This window comes from Gymnodraco acuticeps, unplaced genomic scaffold (genome assembly GCF_902827175.1).
Source record: "Gymnodraco acuticeps unplaced genomic scaffold, fGymAcu1.1, whole genome shotgun sequence".
Taxonomy (NCBI): domain Eukaryota; kingdom Metazoa; phylum Chordata; class Actinopteri; order Perciformes; family Bathydraconidae; genus Gymnodraco; species Gymnodraco acuticeps.
The window spans coordinates 142,768-164,497 of record NW_022990694.1 but is presented as its reverse complement, the minus strand read 5'-3'; the positions used below and the strand labels follow the sequence as shown (position 1 = coordinate 164,497).

The 21,730-nt window shown below is 40.5% G+C and overlaps 1 protein-coding gene and 1 long non-coding RNA gene across 2 annotated transcripts; one reads left to right on the top strand and one right to left on the bottom strand.

Moving 5' to 3' along the window:
- Positions 1 to 155: 155 nt before the first annotated feature.
- On the top strand, positions 156 to 2,111 carry LOC117555674. Its single transcript, XR_004570432.1, has 3 exons — positions 156 to 278; positions 1,183 to 1,320; positions 1,972 to 2,111. It is a non-coding gene; the product is annotated as an uncharacterized LOC117555674 (long non-coding RNA).
- Positions 2,112 to 13,643: 11,532 nt separating this feature from the next.
- Positions 13,644 to 21,395, bottom strand: LOC117555673 (myelin-oligodendrocyte glycoprotein-like). Its single transcript, XM_034230621.1, has 5 exons — positions 21,264 to 21,395; positions 15,183 to 15,330; positions 14,806 to 15,011; positions 14,530 to 14,616; positions 13,644 to 14,445 (listed from the first exon to the last, which is right to left on the bottom strand). Exons 1-5 carry the CDS (start codon positions 21,352 to 21,354, stop codon positions 14,297 to 14,299), a joined length of 681 nt encoding a protein of 226 aa, XP_034086512.1. The 5' UTR covers positions 21,355 to 21,395; the 3' UTR covers positions 13,644 to 14,296.
- Positions 21,396 to 21,730: the final 335 nt, after the last annotated feature.

Here is a 21,730-nt window from a genome sequence, read left to right as displayed (position 1 = left end):
ACGGCAGACAAGTCAGGCATGTTTGGAATGAGTCCACAACACTCCTGATTGGTTAATATAAACATAATCGAAGAAACCTGCCAATGAGAACTGTCCGCGCCTGTCGTTCACATTTGAAACATCCAAGTCAGTTTGAGCGGGTCTCCTCCTGCGAGCTACAGCTGTCTGTGTGTCTGCTACAGGAGTTTAGTTTATGGATTCATATCGGGATCGTTTTACATCTACACGTTAAATATGAGCATCGGGACGTCAACAAAGAACAGAAGACTTGAGATCTGGTGAGTCCTGCAACTGTAATGGAGTTAAACATGTATTTAGATAATCCTTACTTAGTTTGTGAATGTTTTATTTTTTATTTAAGGTTACGTTTCTTCTTCTAGTTAGCTGAGTTTCTTCCCGTTAAGTTGGTATGCATAATTAATAGGTTGTTAAATGTTAAGAATCCCTGAGATGCTGTTTCTTGCAAGATGTTGCGCCCGGGAAACCCGGCTTAACATGCGGCTGCTAACGTTAGTTTACATCTTATTGCAGTGCTGCCCCCCCACCCTCTCGTCTCCAACACGGGAGAATTACACATAAACATGCAGTGGGGTGTCACAGTGTTGTCGCCAAGTTTAATGTAAAGTTTCACAGCTTTCTTACAGCGGAATCTAGTTTGTTAATGTTCAGTAGCCAACAGCTAGCATAGCATAAACAGCTAACCGCTAACGTTCGGCTAACTTGCTAGTTAGCTCTGCTCTATATATTACACGCTAACATGACTAGCTAATGTCACACTGTGAACTAAAATACTTGTTGTATTACTACATCATACATGCTTGGTCCAAATCACTGCTAAAATTAATTATTTTTGAAAATGTATAGTAAAGAAACACTCAGCCATGCATGAAATAACATAGCAAAAGAATACGGGTAATGTTTGACCCATGTTGTGCCTTAGAAGTGTAGTGATACAAACATGATTTTTATTCAAAAAGTAAGAAAGGGACAAATACAAATTTAGAATTGGTGTTGATCCAAAACATGTTAATTGAGGAATACCTGGGATCCTGAATGGTTAAAGTAATTTATTGCAAAGATATTTACAATTAAAACTAATTCGGGTCACTTTTGACACATGTTGGTTGTATGTTGTGTAACAAAGGGTTAACATGACAGCTGTGATGTTCACTCTTTTGACAGAGCACCAGTGGACAGTGAGGACTATGGAAGAGAAGATGTGATGGTTTTGTGTGGAAAGCTGCTGACGCCAGCCTGTGTCCCTCATCAGTCTCTCCAGGCAGCACCCAGCTATTCTTGCAGATGAAAATACTTTGATATGTGAGTAATAACTAACTTGTGTCTTAACATAATATTGAATGTGGTTTAGTAAAGTATTTAAAAATACCCCACATTGTACATGTACAGGACAATCAGACCTTGTTCAACAAAGATCATCAGACAATTGTTTTGTCTTTAAGGTACAGCCGCAGCAGAGAGTCTGAGTTTGAAGAAAACACTAACATTTTATTTAGTGTTGTTTAATCAATCAATATTTACTGGTCTTGAATTTCCTCACTGTATTACAAAATGCTCGAATCTTATTGTACAGGAACATTATGCAGATTTCATCACCTGAAGATAAAAATATAGATTCAGCGATATGTACCATTTTAAGGAAATGGACTGTTAGCGGTATTTACCAAAGCTCCGCAGCTGTAGCTAGGCGCTGCTAATGAAAACTCAAGTGCTCAATTTGTTGGTTTTTATTTTTTATTAAGAATTGACCAAGCATATCTTCCTCTTCGAAATCCCAGTTGTACTTCGCTAACACGCAGTGCCTGGGAGGGTGCGTTTGATTGTTCCCACAATAGTGCGTGCTTGTGCTTCAAAGGTCCATCATACAAGATGTAGGGGATCTATTGGCAGCTGCTGATAATAACATCCATCATTATGGTTTACTAATAGTTATCACTTCACTTCCTCCTCCAGCACCTGGACACAGCAGGAACCTACGCCAGGATCCTGTTTGTGGACTTCAGCTCTGCCTTCAACACAACCCTCTGGCTGGAGGCTGCGCTCCATCAGGACCAACACCTCTCTCCCTCAGGACCAGAACCTCTCTCCATCAGGACCAACACCTCTCTCCATCAGGACCAACACCTCTCTCCATTAGGACCAGAACCTCTCTCCATCAGGACCAGAACCTCTCTCCATCAGGACCAAAACCTCTCTCCATCAGGACCAAAACCTCTCTCCATCAGGACCAAAACCTCTCTCCATCAGGACCAAAACCTCTCTCCATCAGGACCAAAACCTCTCTCCATCAGGACCAACACCTCTCTCCATCAGGACCAGAACCTCTCTCCATCAGGACCAACACCTCTCTCCCTCAGGACCAGAACCTCTCTCCATCAGGACCAACACCTCTCTCCATCAGGACCAACACCTCTCTCCATTAGGACCAGAACCTCTCTCCATCAGGACCAGAACCTCTCTCCATCAGGACCAAAACCTCTCTCCATCAGGACCAAAACCTCTCTCCATCAGGACCAAAACCTCTCTCCATCAGGACCAAAACCTCTCTCCATCAGGACCAAAACCTCTCTCCATCAGGACCAACACCTCTCTCCATCAGGACCAGAACCTCTCTCCATCAGGACCAGAACCTCTCGCCACCTCAACAAGGCCCCCCCCCCCCACTGACACTTTACCTCAGCCACAACGCAGACTCTATGCATTACATAATGGAGATCACAGGATGGTAAATAATGCAATGTTTAAATATTGCTTACTGCACATATTTTATATTCTATAATTTATTGCATTCTATTTCGATGTAAGTTACTGCTTTATTTTATTTCTATCTTACTATATTTTTATTACAGTGTTCTTAATATAGTTCGCTATCTGTGTACTTTTTAATTTTTTTTATTTGTATGTCGTGTGTCCAGGTGTCGTGGTACACGACACCTAGTCAAATTCCTCGTACGTGTGAACCTACCTGGCAATAAACCCGTTTCTGATTCTGATCGGTTTGTCCTCTAGGTTGCACTGCCACGTCTACAGTAGCGCAGAATGGACAAAGGAAACATGATTGGGCCTCAAGTTTTTTGCAGCCAATATTCATTACCCTACAGGGGCGGCTAGTGGAGTACTTCGTGACCACAGAGTGTGAACGTTGTGATCAGCTGTTTTAGCGCAGTTCTCCAGTGAAGGGGGGGAGAGAGAGAGTCTCCCTCCGCAGCCGGTTGGCGTAGTTTGGGCACAATTCCGTTGTACAGACCGACGTTAACAGCAGCCCTGTCTGTGCACACGGAGACCGACTCTCGTCCGGTGATCTAACCGCCTTCTGGAAAAGCTTCACAAGTACGTCGGTAAGCAAATGCGCTTTGTGACACAAGTGACGGTACGCATTTCAGATTACGCACATAACCTGCGTACCAGTTATGTGCACCCCTGTACTACAGCAAAAGTATTCTCCGTCGGGACTTCCTGCAACAACACCACGCCGTTATCAAAGATGTTCTATTGAGAAGACGATCACTACGTGACAAAAGTTTTCAAAACCGTGGCTACTGAAATCAATCTTACTAACTGCTGTCTGTGCAATTTACTCCGCGAGTTGGCAGACTTTATTTTGCTTCCTTTAACATCATTTGTCATGGTGGGGCTAAGCCATTTCTTGGTATGGGTGTAGCCTACCCCAGCCATACCCTGGCGCTGCCACTGGTGGCACGTATGGGGCGGGCCATTCTGCACATGCGTTAAATGCGTTAAATATTTTAACGCAATTAATTAAAAAAATGAATTACCGCCGTTAACGCGATAATTTTGACAGCACTCATTTTAAGTTTTCAGAGTAATTGTTTCCTACAGAACATTTTGTGATGTCATTTTGTTGAACCTGTTTGATTGGAAAATGTTAGAAAAAAGCTGTAAGATAACAGTATTCTAACTTTAGGTTCTGTATTTATTTTAGTGTTTGATCATACAAATCTAATAAAAAAAAATGTAAACTGTTTTTCTCATCAGAACTTTATTTAAGGTATTTTAATGTAACATTTTAAGACAATGGATTTTGAAAAGAGAGGAAAGTTTCCTCTAAAATCTTTAAGGACAATTTCTGTATACTAATTGCTTTTGCACTTTATTTCAGTTAAAGTATTTTTACTTTAATTTAATGTTTTTTGTTTGGCAGCCGCTGCTGCCAGTCATTTGACCGTTTTTTTACGGGTTTTTTGCCCGTAGAAGTTTTAGTGCTGTACTTTTATTAAATGTTATTGACTAAAAAGAGAGGATAAATCTGTAAAATTACAGTGTTTGCACGTTAAAATATTAGTGCTGTACTTTTATTAAATGTTATTGACTGTAAAAAGAGAGGATACATCTATAAAATTAGAGTATTTGCCTGTAGAAGTATGAGTGATGTACTTTTATTTAAGGTTATTGACTGTAAAAAGAGAGTATAAATCTGTAAAATTACAGTGTTTTCCTGTAAAATCTTTAAGGACAATTCCTGTAAATTAATGGCTTATTCACTTTATTTCAGTTAAAGTATTTTACTTTAATTTAAGGGTTTTTGTTTGGCAGCCGCTGCTGCCAGTACTTTGACCGTTTTTTTACGAGTTTTTTTTTTACAGTGTACATACTGATATACACCTGAACATCAGCAGGAGAGGACTCTTTAAAGTAGATACACTACATACTGATATACACCTGAACATCAGCAGGAGAGGACTCTTTAAAGTAGAGACACTACATACTGATATACACCTGAACATCAGCAGGAGAGGACTCTTTAAAGTAGAGACACTACATACTGATATACACCTCAACATCAGCAGGAGAGGACTCTTTAAAGTAGAGACACTACATACTGATATACACCTGAACATCAGCAGGAGAGGACTCTTTAAAGTAGAGACACTACATACTGATATACACCTGAACATCAGGAGGAGAGGACTCTTTAAAGTAAAGACACTACATACTGATATATGTTGTGGAAATAATTATCATAAGACGCCAATTAGTAACATACAGGACAAACCTTGATGTCTGTTTACCTTCTTTAAGGACACAGGCGGCTTAGCCAATAATGTTATTGTTCCCATTCTGTGACCGGTCAATACTGGGTCACAGATGGTCTGTGTTGTGGGTACACTGGGACACTTCCTTCTCTGTATTTGTGGACTCCAAGGTAAAATCTTCGAGGTCATAAGTGTCCGAGGCAAGTAGCTCTGTGTTCCCACACTGTTTAGGCTATCTCCTCAAATATGTTGTTTACTCTCTGCGAAACCAGTTAGATGGGCTGGCAAGAGAGAGGCTCTCCAGATTCGAGTGTGGTCTCACCTTACATTAATTACATCACAAAGTGGAATAAGATTGAAACATTCAATCACAATGATTGATACAGCCAATCATAATAGGAAAAATCATCTCTCATCAGTGTTTGATCATCTTTTGTCAAAAGCATAATAATGAACACACATAAAACACAGGTGCACAATGATAAAATATATTAGTTTAAAAACAAATATTTAGCCATTGTGCACCTGTGTTTTATGTGTGTTCATTATTATGCTTTTGACAAAAGATGATCAAACACTGATGAGAGATGATTTTTCCTATTATGATTGGCTGTATCAATCATTGTGATTGAATGTTTCAATCTTATTCCACTTTGTGATGTAATTAATGTAAGGTGAGACCACACTCGAATCTGGAGACGCCTATTGAGTTAATTATTGACCAAATTATTATTAGACTAATGTTTTTAGGTTATCATAAATGATAAAAAGAGAGGACTGTTGTGGAAATAATTATCATAAGACGCCAATTAGTAACATACAGGACAAACCTTGATGTCTGTTTACCTTCTTTAAGGACACAGGCGGCTTAGCCAATAATGTTATTGTTCCCATTCTGTGACCGGTCAATACTGGGTCACAGATGGTCTGTGTTGTGGGTACACTGGGACACTTCCTTCTCTGTATTTGTGGACTCCAAGGTAAAATCTTCGAGGTCATAAGTGTCCGAGGCAAGTAGCTCTGTGTTCCCACACTGTTTAGGCTATCTCCTCAAATATGTTGTTTACTCTCTGCGAAACCAGTTAGATGGGCTGGCAAGAGAGAGGCTCTCCAGAATTGACGTGGCAACTCTACCGTGAAGTCAGAACCTCTGACTCTTGGACTTGTGATGTGAATCCTCCGGCCGTTAACTCCAAATAAACCATCATGTGTTTGACATCAAAGCTACTGCTCTTCCCGTGTCTCCTTCCTGAGTCGGTGACTCCCACTGCATAGCGACACAGAAGTTTCCATTACAATATACACCTGAACATCAGCAGGAGAGGACTCTTTAAAGTAGAGACACTACATACTGATATACACATGAACATCAGCAGGAGAGGACTCTTTAAAGTAGAGACACTACACACTGATATACACCTGAACATCAGCAGGAGAGGACTCTTTAAAGTAGAGACACTACATACTGATACACACCTGAACATCAGCAGGAGAGGACTCTTTAAAGTAGAGACACTACACACTGATATACACCTGAACATCAGCAGGAGAGGACTCTTTAAAGTAGAGACACTAAATACTCATATACACCTGAACATCAGCAGAATATGTCCTCTTAAATAAATCTGTCTTTGTGTCTGTCTCTCTCTCCTTCTGTGTGTGTGTGTGTGTGTGTGTGTGTGTGTGTGTGTGTGTGTGTGTGTGTGTGTGTGTGTGTCTGTCTGTAGTCCTGTCTGTGTTGCTGGTGTTATTCTGGCTCTCTCTCCAACAGCATGCTGCCTCTGAACCATGGAACCAGTCTGCAGTACAAACACACCGACCACTGAGAGCCCGTTTCTCCCACTGCACCTGAGAAACCTATATTGTGTCTATTATATGAAATTATATATTTGTATTTATCAATAAAGCTATATTCTCAAAGCCTTTGAAAACATGTGTGGTATATGAATGTAGTTTTATATTTTATATATAAGGAGATGATCAGATTAACTATTTTGATAATCTATTTATAAAAATAAATATTCTAAATAATGACTTATAACAGACTTTTTTCAAAAGTTGCATAACTTCTTTCACTCAAGTAAAAATATATTAAAACATATATTAATAATTTTACAATATTGACTTATTTTCTATAATAATGATGATGGAAAACAGGCCAACCGTCAGTTCATAGTTCATAGATCAGAATCTGTAAATATTAAACTATAAATCATAATTGTTAAAAAAGAAAATCAAACTTAAAATAAAATGTCTGTACATTTAATTAATATTTGAATTCACTATGACTATCATGTAAATATAAGCCTGGTTTTGGTTTGACACATAATTAAGTGTCTTGAGAATTTATGACATGGGGAAACATTTTCAGATTTAAATCTAAAATAAAAAAAACATATTTTCGAAAAAAAGAGATTTAACACTCACTACTTTAAACAAAAACAATAATAACAATGCATAGTAAATCTCTCTCACCGCGGCAGGTCATACGTTCCTCGGTCCCAACGAGACGTACTTCGGCTCTGCGGTTCCTCCGGAGAACACGGAGCACACGGGCCTCCTCACCCCTTCCTCCCTCCGTCCCGCTAACTAACCGAACTGTACCTACAACTGTTGTGATTTAGGTGCACTTGTGGAAACTGCGCCATGATGCCTCCCGAAGAGGAAAACGTCTGCTGCAAAGAAATTAGAAAGGTAGCCTCGCTGAGTTACATTATGTAGCCAGCTAGCTGAAAACACCAACAGTAGCGCACAACATTATATACAGCGTACATATTTGTCAAGTTAATAGACTTTATATGCCGTTTTATTTCTTCCTTAGTAATTGAATGTTTATTTTGTAAACCTTGCCATAGTTGGTTTAATTGCTAAACGTGTTATGTTACAAATATCTTACCTTTCTATAGGTTGTAACACGAATGAACCAAGTCCCAGCACCTATTATGTGCATGGTACAGCACCCAGGACTAGAGCCAAACTGTCTCAACCCATACACCCCGCAGAACCTCCATAACATGTACAGGTTTGATTATGGACCTTTGAGGCGTAGAACGGAAGAAGAGTAAGTTATTCTTACCTGCAATAAACTACTACTGTATTTGATGAAAAATCAAATCATGATTTGTTATAGGAGCAAATAATTCAGGGAAGAAAGGCTACCAAGTATTTCCATCAACATTTATTTTTAGAAATGTACAAAATGAACATGTGTAAATATACACTGTATATCAGTGACCATCAACTGGCGGCCCGCGGGCCACACCCGGCCCGCCAGACATTCTCATCCGGCCCGCACGACGGGAGTGACTGTGGCGTTAGTGCGTTCGCCCCCCACCTTTTACAACGTCTCGTGAGTAATGTGCAGTACCGGAGTCCAACAGAGAGGCAGCAGCTGCGGGACAGTAGACTGCGTACCCTTCCCTGCCCTGAAGAAGTGTTCCTTCGTTGTGAAGAGTCTGCTTTATGCGCTCCGCAGCAGTAGCCCGCTGTGACAGAGTCCAACAGAGAGGCAGGAGCTGAGGGACAGTAGCCTCGAAGTGATCCTTCGTTAGCGTGAAGAGTCTGTTAAGCTTTATGCGCTCCACTAGCGCTCCACTAATCCACGAATTCTGGGTAGGTGGAAGTTTCAGTGCCAACACTTTTGAAAGACACCGTGGCCTGGATGCCTGTTGATAAAAGGGAAAAGTGCATAAATACTTTGTACATTATATAATACACTAATACATTTTGTAATACAAACACAACGTGTGTACACCTGACAAATTAATTCATGATATATTTAGAAAAACCTACACACAGCACTGTATTTCCTGTAGTCCACATAACAGTATTTATGTGATATACAATAATATCAAATGTGTCGTTTTATTTATAGAGCACATTTAAAAACGATTTTTGGTCGAGCCAAAGTGCTGTACATGTAATAAAAGCACAATTAAGGTAATGTATCTCAAATAAAAAAAAGTCAGTGTTATAGTCTACCTTTGCTTCTCACGTGTGCCGACTTCAGTGTTCCCCAGGACAACTGTGTAGCAACTGAAACGGCGGACACTTTACATTTCACAGTCTGTGTTCCCACAGAAACAGTCTGTGTACGGCCTGGCATCCGACTGTACTGGAGCGGTGGGGGGCACCGGGGTCCTGCTGTGATGTACTCTAAGAAAGATACACATAATATTCATACAATTCATTTTGTATCCGATGAAAACAGTCAATTTCCTAAAAAGCAACACTTTCCTAACGAAATAAAATGGAAATCACAAAATATTAGAGAAACTTAGTTGTTTTATGTTCGTTAGCTTGCCAGCTAGATTAATATGCTAACCTACGTTTGCTAGTTGTTCAGTGTAATATGCTGACCTACTATGAACAAAAGCTAGTGGTTCATATTAGGCTAGCAAGAACATGTTTACAATTGCAATCTTATACGGGTAGTCTGATACGTTCGGTCATTCATTGTAGCTGGCTCGCTCTAGGTAGCCTTCTTGTTTAGCTCGGTAGCATACACGCTAGGAACGCGACTGACCGTACGGTAAATCACCCGGAGTATACTGTCTATGAGTATTTCGTGTGTGAATGAAGACGTTCTCCTGCTATGAGATTAGGGTTGCCAACTTCCAGAAATGGAGAAACGGGACACAGGCATGCGAGCGCGCGAAGATTTTCGGGTTTCTGGCGGATTTAGTTACTTTTTTTTGTTTATTTCGGTTTTAGGGTTAGGTTAGGGTTATGTTATTTAATTATTTTGGGGGAGCCAGCCCCTAGGGTTCGAAAATGTTTTTGGGGGTCAAACCCCCCAAAACCCTCAAAATGCATAGAAACCTATACATACCTATAACACAATACAAACACAATGGTCTTACACCTGCATTAGGCTACTACATCACATTGTACATCAGCATGTTCAAATCGGATAGGTGGGCACTAGGGACATCTGGGCACCTCGATGTACAATTGGCTATTTTGTCCAAAATTAAATATTTGAAAAATTGTATTAAGTAATGCAAAGTATACATGATGTGAACATTCACGGTACATCATTATTAGACTTAATGTTATCCTTCAACCAACCCAGCAATCAGCTGACTGACTCTCACACACGCACACACGCCACACAAACAATGATGCCGCGCCCGCGGCCCACCGGAGAAAATCTCACACACACACACGTGCGAGCATTGTGCCTGCCCGGTCAACTGAGCGATCCTAGCGCCCTTCACATATAGCACACAAACACACAAGCACGCAGCCAGACACACTGTATTGCGCGCAAACAGAAAAATATTTTTTATTTTTCCCTTTACACGGGAGTCCGGTGTCAGTACCAGATATGTTCGGGCTACCAGATATGTTCGGGTGTATTTCCGTCGCCCGTCATATCCGTCATATACACACCTCCCTCTGCTCCCAGCGCTCTGCTGCCACACACCGGCCGTCTGCGGAACTGCAGCCGGAGGAACTCGGGACAGCTTGTTATGTGTGGGGTGCTATGGTGTGGTCCCATGTACTTGTGCACATAAATAATGTTTCTAATTATTTACAATTAAAAAATATATATATTCTGCGTTACTTTAGCCAACACTTTTATAAGGCCACTAGATTAGATAATTACGAAATGTGTAGATAGAATACATATATTTCAGGTTGTTATTTTGTCATTATGTTTAATGTTTTATTTACCTTTTAGTATTTTTATATAGTATCTGAACTTTGGAGAGGAGTTGGGAGACACACGACACATCAAATCACATCTACAGATCAAGGCGAAGCGAATGGAAGTACTCCCATACTCCTAGCGTGAAAATGTTTGTGAAAACGTGTGCAAAGTCTCCGAAAATCCTAAAAATAAGCCCATATTTGAATTCATCATAAAAAAACACATCATTCAGTAAAAAAAAGGCCCCACTGATCATCTACTCTCTGAGACGATTCCAGGGATGTATGGCTTGAGTTTCGACCACCAGGGAAAGTGGACAAAAGTGCCCGAGATCAGCCTCTTAATTTACCCAGGGCTTAGTGCTTGGCATGACAATTCAGGAAACTCCCCTGAGTATTTTATTATATATCTGAACTTTGGAGAGGAGTTGGGGGACACACGACACATCAAATCACATCTACAGATCAAGACGAAGCTAGTGGAAGTACTCCTAGCGTGTGAAAATGTTTGTGAAAAACGTGTGCAAAGTCTCCGAAAACGGAGCAGTGGCTGTGAAGCTAGCTTTGCGGCTAGCGGTTAGTTGTTATTGTTTGAAGTTGTTGCTATGGAAACAACATGACGGAGAAAAAATTAATATCTTCTACATAATATAATAACGGACAAAGTAAAGAATGAAGTGTAGGCTATGCCTGTTTGAAGTTGTTGCTATGGAAACAACATGACGGGGAAAAAGTATAATCTTCTACATATAATAACGGACAAACTAAAGAATGAAGTGTCGGCTATGTTTAAATGTTCAGAATTTGACCGTGATGGCCCTCTTGAGTTGCCGTAAAATATGACGAATATGACGGATGCGACGGAAATAACATATCTGGTAGCCCGAACATATCTGGTACTGACACGTCAGTACCAGATATGTTCGGGCTACCAGATATGTTCGGGTGTATTTCCGTCGCATCCGTCATCCGTGTCATATTCGTCATATTTTACGGCAACTCAAGAGGGCCATCATTTTTTATGATGAATTCAAATATGGGCTTATTTTTAGGATTTTCGGAGACTTTGCACACGTTTTCACAAACATTTTCACGCTAGGAGTATGGGAGTACTTCCATTCGCTTCGCCTTGATCTGTAGTTGTGATTTGATGTGTCGTGTGTCTCCCAACTCCTCTCCAAAGTTCAGATACTATATAAAAATACTAAAAGGTAAATAAAACATTAAACATAATGACAAAATAACAACCTGAAAGATATGTATTCTATCTCCACATTTCGTAATTATCTACTCTAGTGGCCTTATAAAAGTGTTGGCTAAAGTAACGCAGAATATATTTATTTTTTAATTGTAAATAATTAGAAACATTATTTATGTGCACAAGTACATGGGACCCCACCAGAGCACCCCACACATAACAAGCTGTCCCGAGTTCCTCCGGCTGCAGTTCCGCAGACGGCCGGTGTGTGGCAGCAGAGCGCTGGGAGCAGAGGGAGGTGAGTATATGACGGATATGACGGATGCGACGGAAATACACCCGAACATATCTGGTAGCCCGAACATATCTGGTACTGACACCGGGACAAACAAAGTCCCGTACGGGACACGCCCCTTTTGGCTCAAATACGGGGCGTCCCGGCTAATACGGGACAGTTGGCAACCCTATATGAGATACATGTAAGGCCATATCCTGGCATTGGAGTTGATATATGGAAACCATCATGGAAACGCTAGCAACTTAGTTAGCACAGTTAGCACTGTGTCAATGGCTTAGCAGCCCGAAAAACGCTTACCCATTTAAACAGTCGTGGTAGATACCTTGTTTGTTTTAAACATCATAAATACACAAACAACAATGAATACTTACAGGTTGTGTACCCGAATCTCCCGCTGGTCCAAACAAAGTAGGAACAGCATCGTCCTTCAGTGTCCTACGCTGAGCATATCCGGCATGAAACGCTGCAATGTTTGCAAAGCTTTGGTCCGTGAAATGCCGCGCACACAGTACAATACCGACTCGAACATCTGAAGGAACTGCGTTAACAAGAAATGTCAACCACTGACTTCGTCGTGGTTCTGCCCTCGGTAAGGCATACATTGAAGATTTCCCCTCACAATACAGGATCAGACCCTCGTTGGCATGACTGGATACGGTTTTGAACTGCCATAGCTCTGGGCGTGGTTACTGGGTATCGATATGTCACGATACCCAGGAAGATGAGAAATCTCCAACGAGGCGTTTTGGGGAGCCGAAGGCTTCACCTCCTCCTGGGACGAAGACAGCGACCAGTGAACCCTCTAATAATATTATTAATAATAATAATATATTAAATGTATATACCGCCTTTCAAGGTTGAATGAACATATGCACACTCGTCATATGTTATCAAAGGAAGACGGAGATGAGAGTGAATCGTGAAATTAAAGTCAGGGGAAAATCACAATTAATAAGGTATACATTTAGTTTTATCCCGGAAAAGAAAACTGCATTTTTTTCAGATTTCTTTTTCTCCAGAAAATCAGAACTCAGAATTCTGAAAAGAAAAAAATTGTTTTTTTGTCAATAAAATCCCAGAATTCTCACATGTTTTAGTAATTCAGGGATTAAAGTAAAAATTCTGAGAATTCCTCAGAAAAATCAAAAAATGTTCTGAAACATTTTTTTTTTAGAAAGTGTTTGTTTCGAGAAAAACATACTTTTAGTAAAATCCCCTTTTCTCGTTGCCCCAATCCTCTCCGTGAACCCACGCTCTGTGACGTCACGTTTTTAAAATGTTGGAGATGTGTATTTTGGTGTCTGCAGATGTTTTGTGTCTGAGGGGAGAACGTGTTCTCATCACGAGGTTCTCCGCGCTGAACGGTCCTTTACGGTTTGTTCTAATCATAATAAATAAACATGCCATATCTAAACACCACAGGACTAAAGATTATATTCATTTATACTTTTAACACTTTTTGAAGAAGGCACTCACAAGGTAGGAGAAAATATATATTTGTATTACATTACATACTTTTTACATCATTTTATAAAATAAGACACTGACAGCATTGGGGGGGGCACCGTCCGCACCTTATTGCTGACGTTTACAGTGTAGGAGAGTAACTGAGCTAACTTGGCTACATAGCTAACGTCAGAAAACTGTCCAGTAATTCAAGTAACGGCGAGTTTGATCCCGTTTAACATTAGTGATATCCGGACTAACTTCATTAGTGCTGGTAGATCACCGTCAGTGAGTTAGTTTTTAGTGATCAATCTGTGGGGTATCAAAGCTCTTAATGCACACACACGCTACATTTACTGTGATAAGAAAAAGTACAATAATAATAATAATACATTGGACTTTGATAGCGCTTTTCCTAATGCCCAAACTAGACGCTTTACATACAATCAGAAACAGAAACAGTACAAAGAAAACAAAATGAGTCTAAGAGTACACCGTTAGGCTCCTATAGCATTGCCGCTTTGTTTTCACTATCTGTTTGTGCTAGTTGTTTTGTTTTGTGCTCAACACTTGGTATGAAGATACAAACTCTAAACTAAATGCTAATTTCCTTCTGACTTACAATAATTAACAATTAATAATAATTATTAAACTGTCTCCCTCTAGAGACGTTCAGTCAGAATACACTCAAGAAGCAGCAACACATGTTTCCTTCTGACTTACATGTCGTCTTTGACACTTGTGTTTCAGGAAACATCCACCAGCTCCAACAGCCACGACCAACAAGGCGCAGATAGACAGAACCACGACCCACGAGCTCCAATTGTGCTGACCAACTAAAACCCAAAGAGACAACGTCTTCAGTAACTGCCACACAACAGACCGTCTTAAAACTCTTCACTTTGTTCTCTCCTTCTTACCTTTGACATCAGTCTCATTTTTTGGATCTGGAGTTTGGAGATTTCCTGGAAACTGTGTGGTCGTCAAAGTGTCATCAGAGATCGGTTCTGAAAAAGCAACAGTTGTTCATTATAATGAATTATCATTAAACATATGTACAAACCATGCTGGATAACACATTTGCTACACGGTGTGTGCAAGGGCTTGAAGAATGTGGACAAGTTTGCATCTTTTAGTCGACCAAAAACACGAATGATGACGCAATAGATTTTATATTTGTAAAAACACAAACGTACCAAAGACTTCCAGCTTTATGGTGGTAGCAATCCCCAGGTGTGAGATGATACATCTGTAACTCCCGTCATCAGAGGGCTTCAGGTTTCTGATCCGGAGGGAAACGTTCCCGAGTTTGAGGCCGTCTGCGAACATCTCCGTCCTCCCAGCGTACGACGGCATCGTCTGGGCCTCCTGATGCTGGTGTTCAAGGTGCAGGTGAACGTACCTGTAGGAGACATTATGGTTGAGCTCTGAGATCTGTGGTTGACTGGATGCTTCTGTTGTTGGTTTATTTGCTTTATTAAATATCCTGAAACTTTAACTTTGGTACGGACTTTTATTATGTGTACACGTCATGACGAAGCGTAATTGAATGGTAATCTAGCCGCCGCAGTACCTGTTTGGGTCAACAGGGATGTCGGGCCTCCACCACATCACCTTCAAATCCTCCATGTTGATCTGAGGCTGCACAACACACGGCAGGAGGACATCACCACCCACAGGAGCCCTGATTGGCTCAGAGGAACCAACCAACTGAGGCCGACCTGTGGAAATATAGGGATACGTCAACTTGAATGAAACACACACACACACACACACACACACACACACACACACACACACACACACACACACACACACACACACACACACACACACACACACACACACACACACACACACACACACACACACACACACACACACACACACACACACACACACACACACACACACACACACACACACACACACACACACACACACACACACACACACACACACACACACACACACACACACACACACACACACACACACACACACACACACACACACACACACACACACACACACACACACACACACACACACACACACACACACACACACACACACACACACACACACACACACACACACACACACACACACACACACACACCTTAAATTGCCATTGCTTATAATTTATATTATTATCATTATTTGTTTACACCACATTTAATTGTATTTGTTTATCACTGACGGCAATTGTCACACAGGTGTGGTTTATTTGGTATTTAGGTCACCTGTTGCACGCCGGTTTTGTGTTTGACGAAGAGGAGGGTGGGACTTTGCTCTGAAATATCTGGTTGTTTGTTTTAAGATGGACTTTTATTAATTTGTTCCCCATTTAAACGTTTAACTCTGTACGGGGTGTCGCCGCTGCAACAGTTCCACAGGGATTACACATCTCATTATGCACATACATTTACTCAGGTCTTGTACTTGAGTAAAAGTAGAAGTACTCAGACCTTGTGCTTGAGTAAAAGTAGAAGTACTCAGGTCTTGTACTTGAGTAAAAGTAGAAGTACTCAGATCTTGTACTTGAGTAAAAGTAGAAGTACTCAGACCTTGTGCTTGAGTAAAAGTAGAAGTACTCAGGTCTTGTACTTGAGTAAAAGTAGAAGTACTCAGACCTTGTGCTTGAGTAAAAGTTGAAGTACTCAGGTCTTGTACTTGAGTAAAAGTAGAAGTACTCAGATATTGTACTTGAGTAAAAGTAGAAGTACTCAGATCTTGAGTAAAAGTAGAAGTACTCAGACCTTGTGCTTGAGTAAAAGTAGAAGTACTCAGATCTTGTACTTGAGTACAAGTAGAAGTACTCAGATCTTGAGTAAAAGTAGAAGTACTCAGATCTTGAGTAAAAGTAGAAGTACTCAGATCTTGTACTTGAGTAAAAGTAGAAGTACTCAGATCTTGTACTTGAGTACAAGTAGAAGTACTCAGATCTTGTACTTGAGTAAAAGTAGAAGTACTCAGGTCTTGTACTTGAGTAAAAGTAGAAGTACTCAGATCTTGAGTAAAAGTAGAAGTACTCAGATCTTGAGTAAAAGTAGAAGTACTCAGACCTTGTGCTTGAGTAAAAGTAGAAGTACTCAGATCTTGTACTTGAGTACAAGTAAGATGGACTTTTATTAATTTGTTCCCCATTTAAACGTTTAACTCTGTACGGGGTGTCGCCGCTGCAACAGTTCCACAGGGATTACACATCTCATTATGCACATACATTTACTCAGGTCTTGTACTTGAGTAAAAGTAGAAGTACTCAGACCTTGTGCTTGAGTAAAAGTAGAAGTACTCAGGTCTTGTACTTGAGTAAAAGTAGAAGTACTCAGACCTTGTGCTTGAGTAAAAGTTGAAGTACTCAGGTCTTGTACTTGAGTAAAAGTAGAAGTACTCAGATATTGTACTTGAGTAAAAGTAGAAGTACTCAGGTCTTGTACTTGAGTAAAAGTAGAAGTACTCAGATCTTGAGTAAAAGTAGAAGTACTCAGACCTTGTGCTTGAGTAAAAGTAGAAGTACTCAGATCTTGTACTTGAGTAAAAGTAGAAGTACTCAGATCTTGAGTAAAAGTAGAAGTACTCAGATCTTGAGTAAAAGTAGAAGTACTCAGATCTTGTACTTGAGTAAAAGTAGAAGTACTCAGATCTTGTACTTGAGTACAAGTAGAAGTACTCAGATCTTGTACTTGAGTAAAAGTAGAAGTACTCAGGTCTTGTACTTGAGTAAAAGTAGAAGTACTCAGATCTTGAGTAAAAGTAGAAGTACTCAGATCTTGAGTAAAAGTAGAAGTACTCAGACCTTGTGCTTGAGTAAAAGTAGAAGTACTCAGATCTTGTACTTGAGTACAAGTAGAAGTACTCAGATCTTGTACTTGAGTAAAAGTAGAAGTACTCAGATCTTGTACTTGAGTAAAAGTAGAAGTACTCAGACCTTGTGCTTGAGTAAAAGTAGAAGTACTCAGATCTTGTATTTGAGTAAAAGTAGAAGTACTCAGATCTTGTACTTGAGTAAAAGTAGAAGTACTCAGATCTTGTACTTGAGTAAAAGTAGAAGTACTCAGGTCTTGTACTTGAGTAAAAGTAGAAGTACTCAGGTCTTGTACTTGAGTAAAAGTAGAAGTACTCAGATCTTGAGTAAAAGTAGAAGTACTCAGATCTTGAGTAAAAGTAGAAGTACTCAGATCTTGAGTAAAAGTACTCAGACCTTGTGCTTGAGTAAAAGTAGAAGTACTCAGATCTTGTACTTGAGTACAAGTAGAAGTACTCAGATCTTGTACTTGAGTAAAAGTAGAAGTACTCAGGTCTTGTACTTGAGTAAAAGTAGAAGTACTCAGGTCTTGTACTTGAGTAAAAGTAGAAGTACTCAGATCTTGAGTAAAAGTAGAAGTACTCAGATCTTGAGTAAAAGTACTCAGACCTTGTGCTTGAGTAAAAGTAGAAGTACTCAGATCTTGTACTTGAGTACAAGTAGAAGTACTCAGATCTTGTACTTGAGTAAAAGTAGAAGTACTCAAGTCTTGTACTTGAGTAAAAGTAGAATGTTGAGTTATTTAACTTTGCAATGAAATCCTCCTTCAGCACATTACGGCGCACTGCATGTCCTGCACTATGTCGTTGTGAGAGCGTTCCTGCAGAATGCACAGTTCATTCAAGCTTTTGTGTTTGTGTGTCAGCAACAGTTCTTTTGCCAGGTAATACACGTTCCTCTTGGCCGCAATTACCGCCTTTGATCTGGCACAGACCATTTGATTAACGGCAACTTGAACGTTGTTTCTTCGTAAATGCTGTGCATCTAGCACTGCTTTGTGATCCACCCCCTTTATGTGCATCTCTATAGTCTTCACCCTGAAGTTGGACGTCCCCGCGGTGAACACGTTGTGCTTTTTTTCCCTTACACATAGTGTGCAATACATTTTATGACTTTGTTTGTTATAGCACAACCACGGGAACTTCATTTTCCAGGTTCCGACAAACTTCCTTTTGTTGTGGCTGACCGGTTTCGCTTCGTGGCTTACGGGTGTAGAAGTGACATTGTCAGATGGCGTAGGCTCTGGATGGGGTGGGAGGCTAGATGACGACAACTCCGGCCCCGGGGCACCTGCACGGGCGGGGGATGCTGGCGGAGACTAGGATGGCGGCAACTCAGGCTCGGGCTGAGAGCCAACGGCAAGGCTCGCTGGCAGTACACTTTTTCCGTCACAGGAACCGGCTTTGCTGGCGGCGAAAAAGATCCCACCAGCCTCCTTTGCCCCTCCAACAGAGGGATGTCATTTTCCTTTTTGTCATTTAAACCAGGGGTTCCCAAAGTGTGGGAAGGTGAGCCTCCCCTCAGAGAACATAATCACAGCCGCGCCCCCCCTCCCTATTATTATTGTTGTTGTTGCTATAATGCAGGGGTATTCAATTGCATTTCAAAGAGAAAATGTAAGGTGAGAAAATGTCATAAAATGCTCTGTTTTCGCTACCTTCCTATTTTTTGATTGGCTGAGCGTCACCTCCTTAAAACATTAAACAATAGCTTTTTTAAACCTCTTTATGTTTTAAACATGTTGAGGTTAAGGATGGCAGCTTCCTCATACGTTGCACTCGGAGAGAAATAGTTGAGACGGAGATGTCTTTAGCAGCAGGGAGGAGTAACGTTTCACCAATGTTGTGAGGTTTACCTGCCTTAGCTATCCGTAACGCCACTCGGTATGATGCTTCGGTTGCCTTTGTATTCACAGTGCTAAATGTGTCAATGACATTTTTCTGTGACTGCAATTCCTTGAGCTTCCGGTCAAAAAACTCCTGTGGCTTGGTCACCAAACATGGGTGTTTCGTCTCAATATGACCCGGAGTTTACATGGTCTCATACTGTCATTAGCTAGCACCTCGTTGCAGATAACGCACTGTGGCAGTGGAGTGTCATCAGGACCGGTCCATGAAAATCCTAGCTTCAAATAATCATTGTCATACTTCCTCCGTTTTCTGACAGACGCTGTCTCCTCTCTCACTTTAGGTAACTTCACTAAAAATCTATCCATATTTCGCCGCTCGCATACATTTAGCTGAAGTTAACTAGCTAGATTTCACTGTTTCTCTTTATTTTTTTCTGGCGGCTGCGCCTCCCTTGAAGCTCTCTGGCGCCCCCCAGGGGAGGCACGCCTCACACTTTGGGAACCCCTGATTTAAACGATAAAAATGGTCGATCTTCTCTCGGATACATCTTTTTTTTTTGGGCTGCCTCGGCTCGAGTTGAGGGCGCTCCGAGCTGAAAAAGGGCATCCAATGACGGCAAGACGGCCCCCTGGCGGAAACACTGGCTCAGTCTCTCTCTCTCTGTCTCTCTTTCTCAGGCTCTCTCTTTCTCTGTCTCTCCCTCTTTCTCACTCACTCTCTCTCTCACACACAATGTGAAGATGTCCTGTTCTAACCTCTCTCTTTCCTTCCTTCTGTACTCTTCCAGCAGCTCTGGGTTGCTGTACACTTTCTCTCTGTGCTTCACCACCCTCACCTTGGAAGCTGCCCTTTTCCTTTCCACCTTGTCTGAACTTAATTTCAAGAGGGATTCAGTATTCATTAAATAAATTAGATTCAAATAATATATATAAATTATTTCTTTATAGTTAAAGCTCACCATACATAGCTGCACACATTTATTTAATTACCGCAACAATTTTGTTCATTACCGTAACAGCCTCCTATATGACATGGTAATGAATGCAGAGCATTACGGTAATGAATGATAATGATAATAGTTAGCATAGCCATGATGCTCCAAAAGAAATATTTGCACTATCATTCTGGCTCTATAAAAGCTACTTTTCTATTGATTTTGGAATCAATAACTTTAAAAAACCCATTATATAATACCCCATTATGGTAATGACAGTTAGTAGTGTACACTGGGGTGTCAGTAAATGGAATCTTTAACATATCTATAGCTTGACCTTGAAAGGACATCTTACCTTGTAGCCATCTTGCATCTTCTCTTCCATGCAATGCATTATGGGTATACACAAAAACTAATTTAAACAAATAGGAATTGTAATGGGGCCAAATAGGCAGTGCATCTGTAATGAACTTCACATGCTCCGGACACACATATTAATCCAAAACTATTTTAATTCATAAATCTTAGACCCAAAATAATTATATTACCAGTAAGAATGTACCATTTCAACAATTTGTTGTATTTATGTATGTATTAAATTGTGCAGATTTATTGTGATATTTTGGGGTTAAATGTAAAAAAGTAACTCGCATTACGGTAATGAATTTCTACATGGAAAAATGGTGAAAAAAATATGAATTACTACCTCAAGTAACTACAAAAATTGCAATAGTACCACATACAATACACAATGCAGTTTGATATAGAATTGATTAATTGTGTCTGTCAATTCCTCACAGACATGACCAAAGGTGGTTTCGTGAGAATCACCCATTTGAGTAAAAGTAGAAGTAGTCAGATATTTTACTTGTTTGAAAGGTGACTGAGAGACGGTCCACTGTGCAACAGAAAATAAATTAACATTATTTATTTCTATGTAATTAGTTATCAAAGCTGAAGATTAGCATCCTAATTCAGGTTAAACTGTGTCAACATGTTTTTCAGAAACATCTATCATGCTAAAGAGGAAACAGCTATCACCAATATCCTCAAAATTACCTTCAGACTCCTCCATCCAGGGGAACAGGCTCAGAAATACAGCCAGAGCCAGGCACCAAGTGAACCATGACGGATAAAAAGACATAACCATGATCAGAAACTAATTTCTTTCTAAACTGCGTCTCGAGGGTCTGCAGCATGGTCTGCAGTCGCGCTCATTCCATGTAAACCAGGAAACAGAATGCGCATGCGCAGTGGTAAGGGAAAGTACTTGCTTTAAAACCGAAAGTAAAGATCGTGGGGATTTTTAAAGTGCAAATACTTAAATACAAATTATAATTGCAAGACTAAGGATTGAATATAAATGCAAGAGTGTGTATTTAATGTAGTTTATGATGTGTAAAGTGTTGGTGTGAGCGTGGAGAAGACACGGGCCCCGTCTCAGGTCGGTTAAATGAAATCCTTGCGTCCCTCACTTGCGTCGTTTCCCTGCCTCTAGTCCCTCCTTCCAGGGAAGCAAGGAGAGA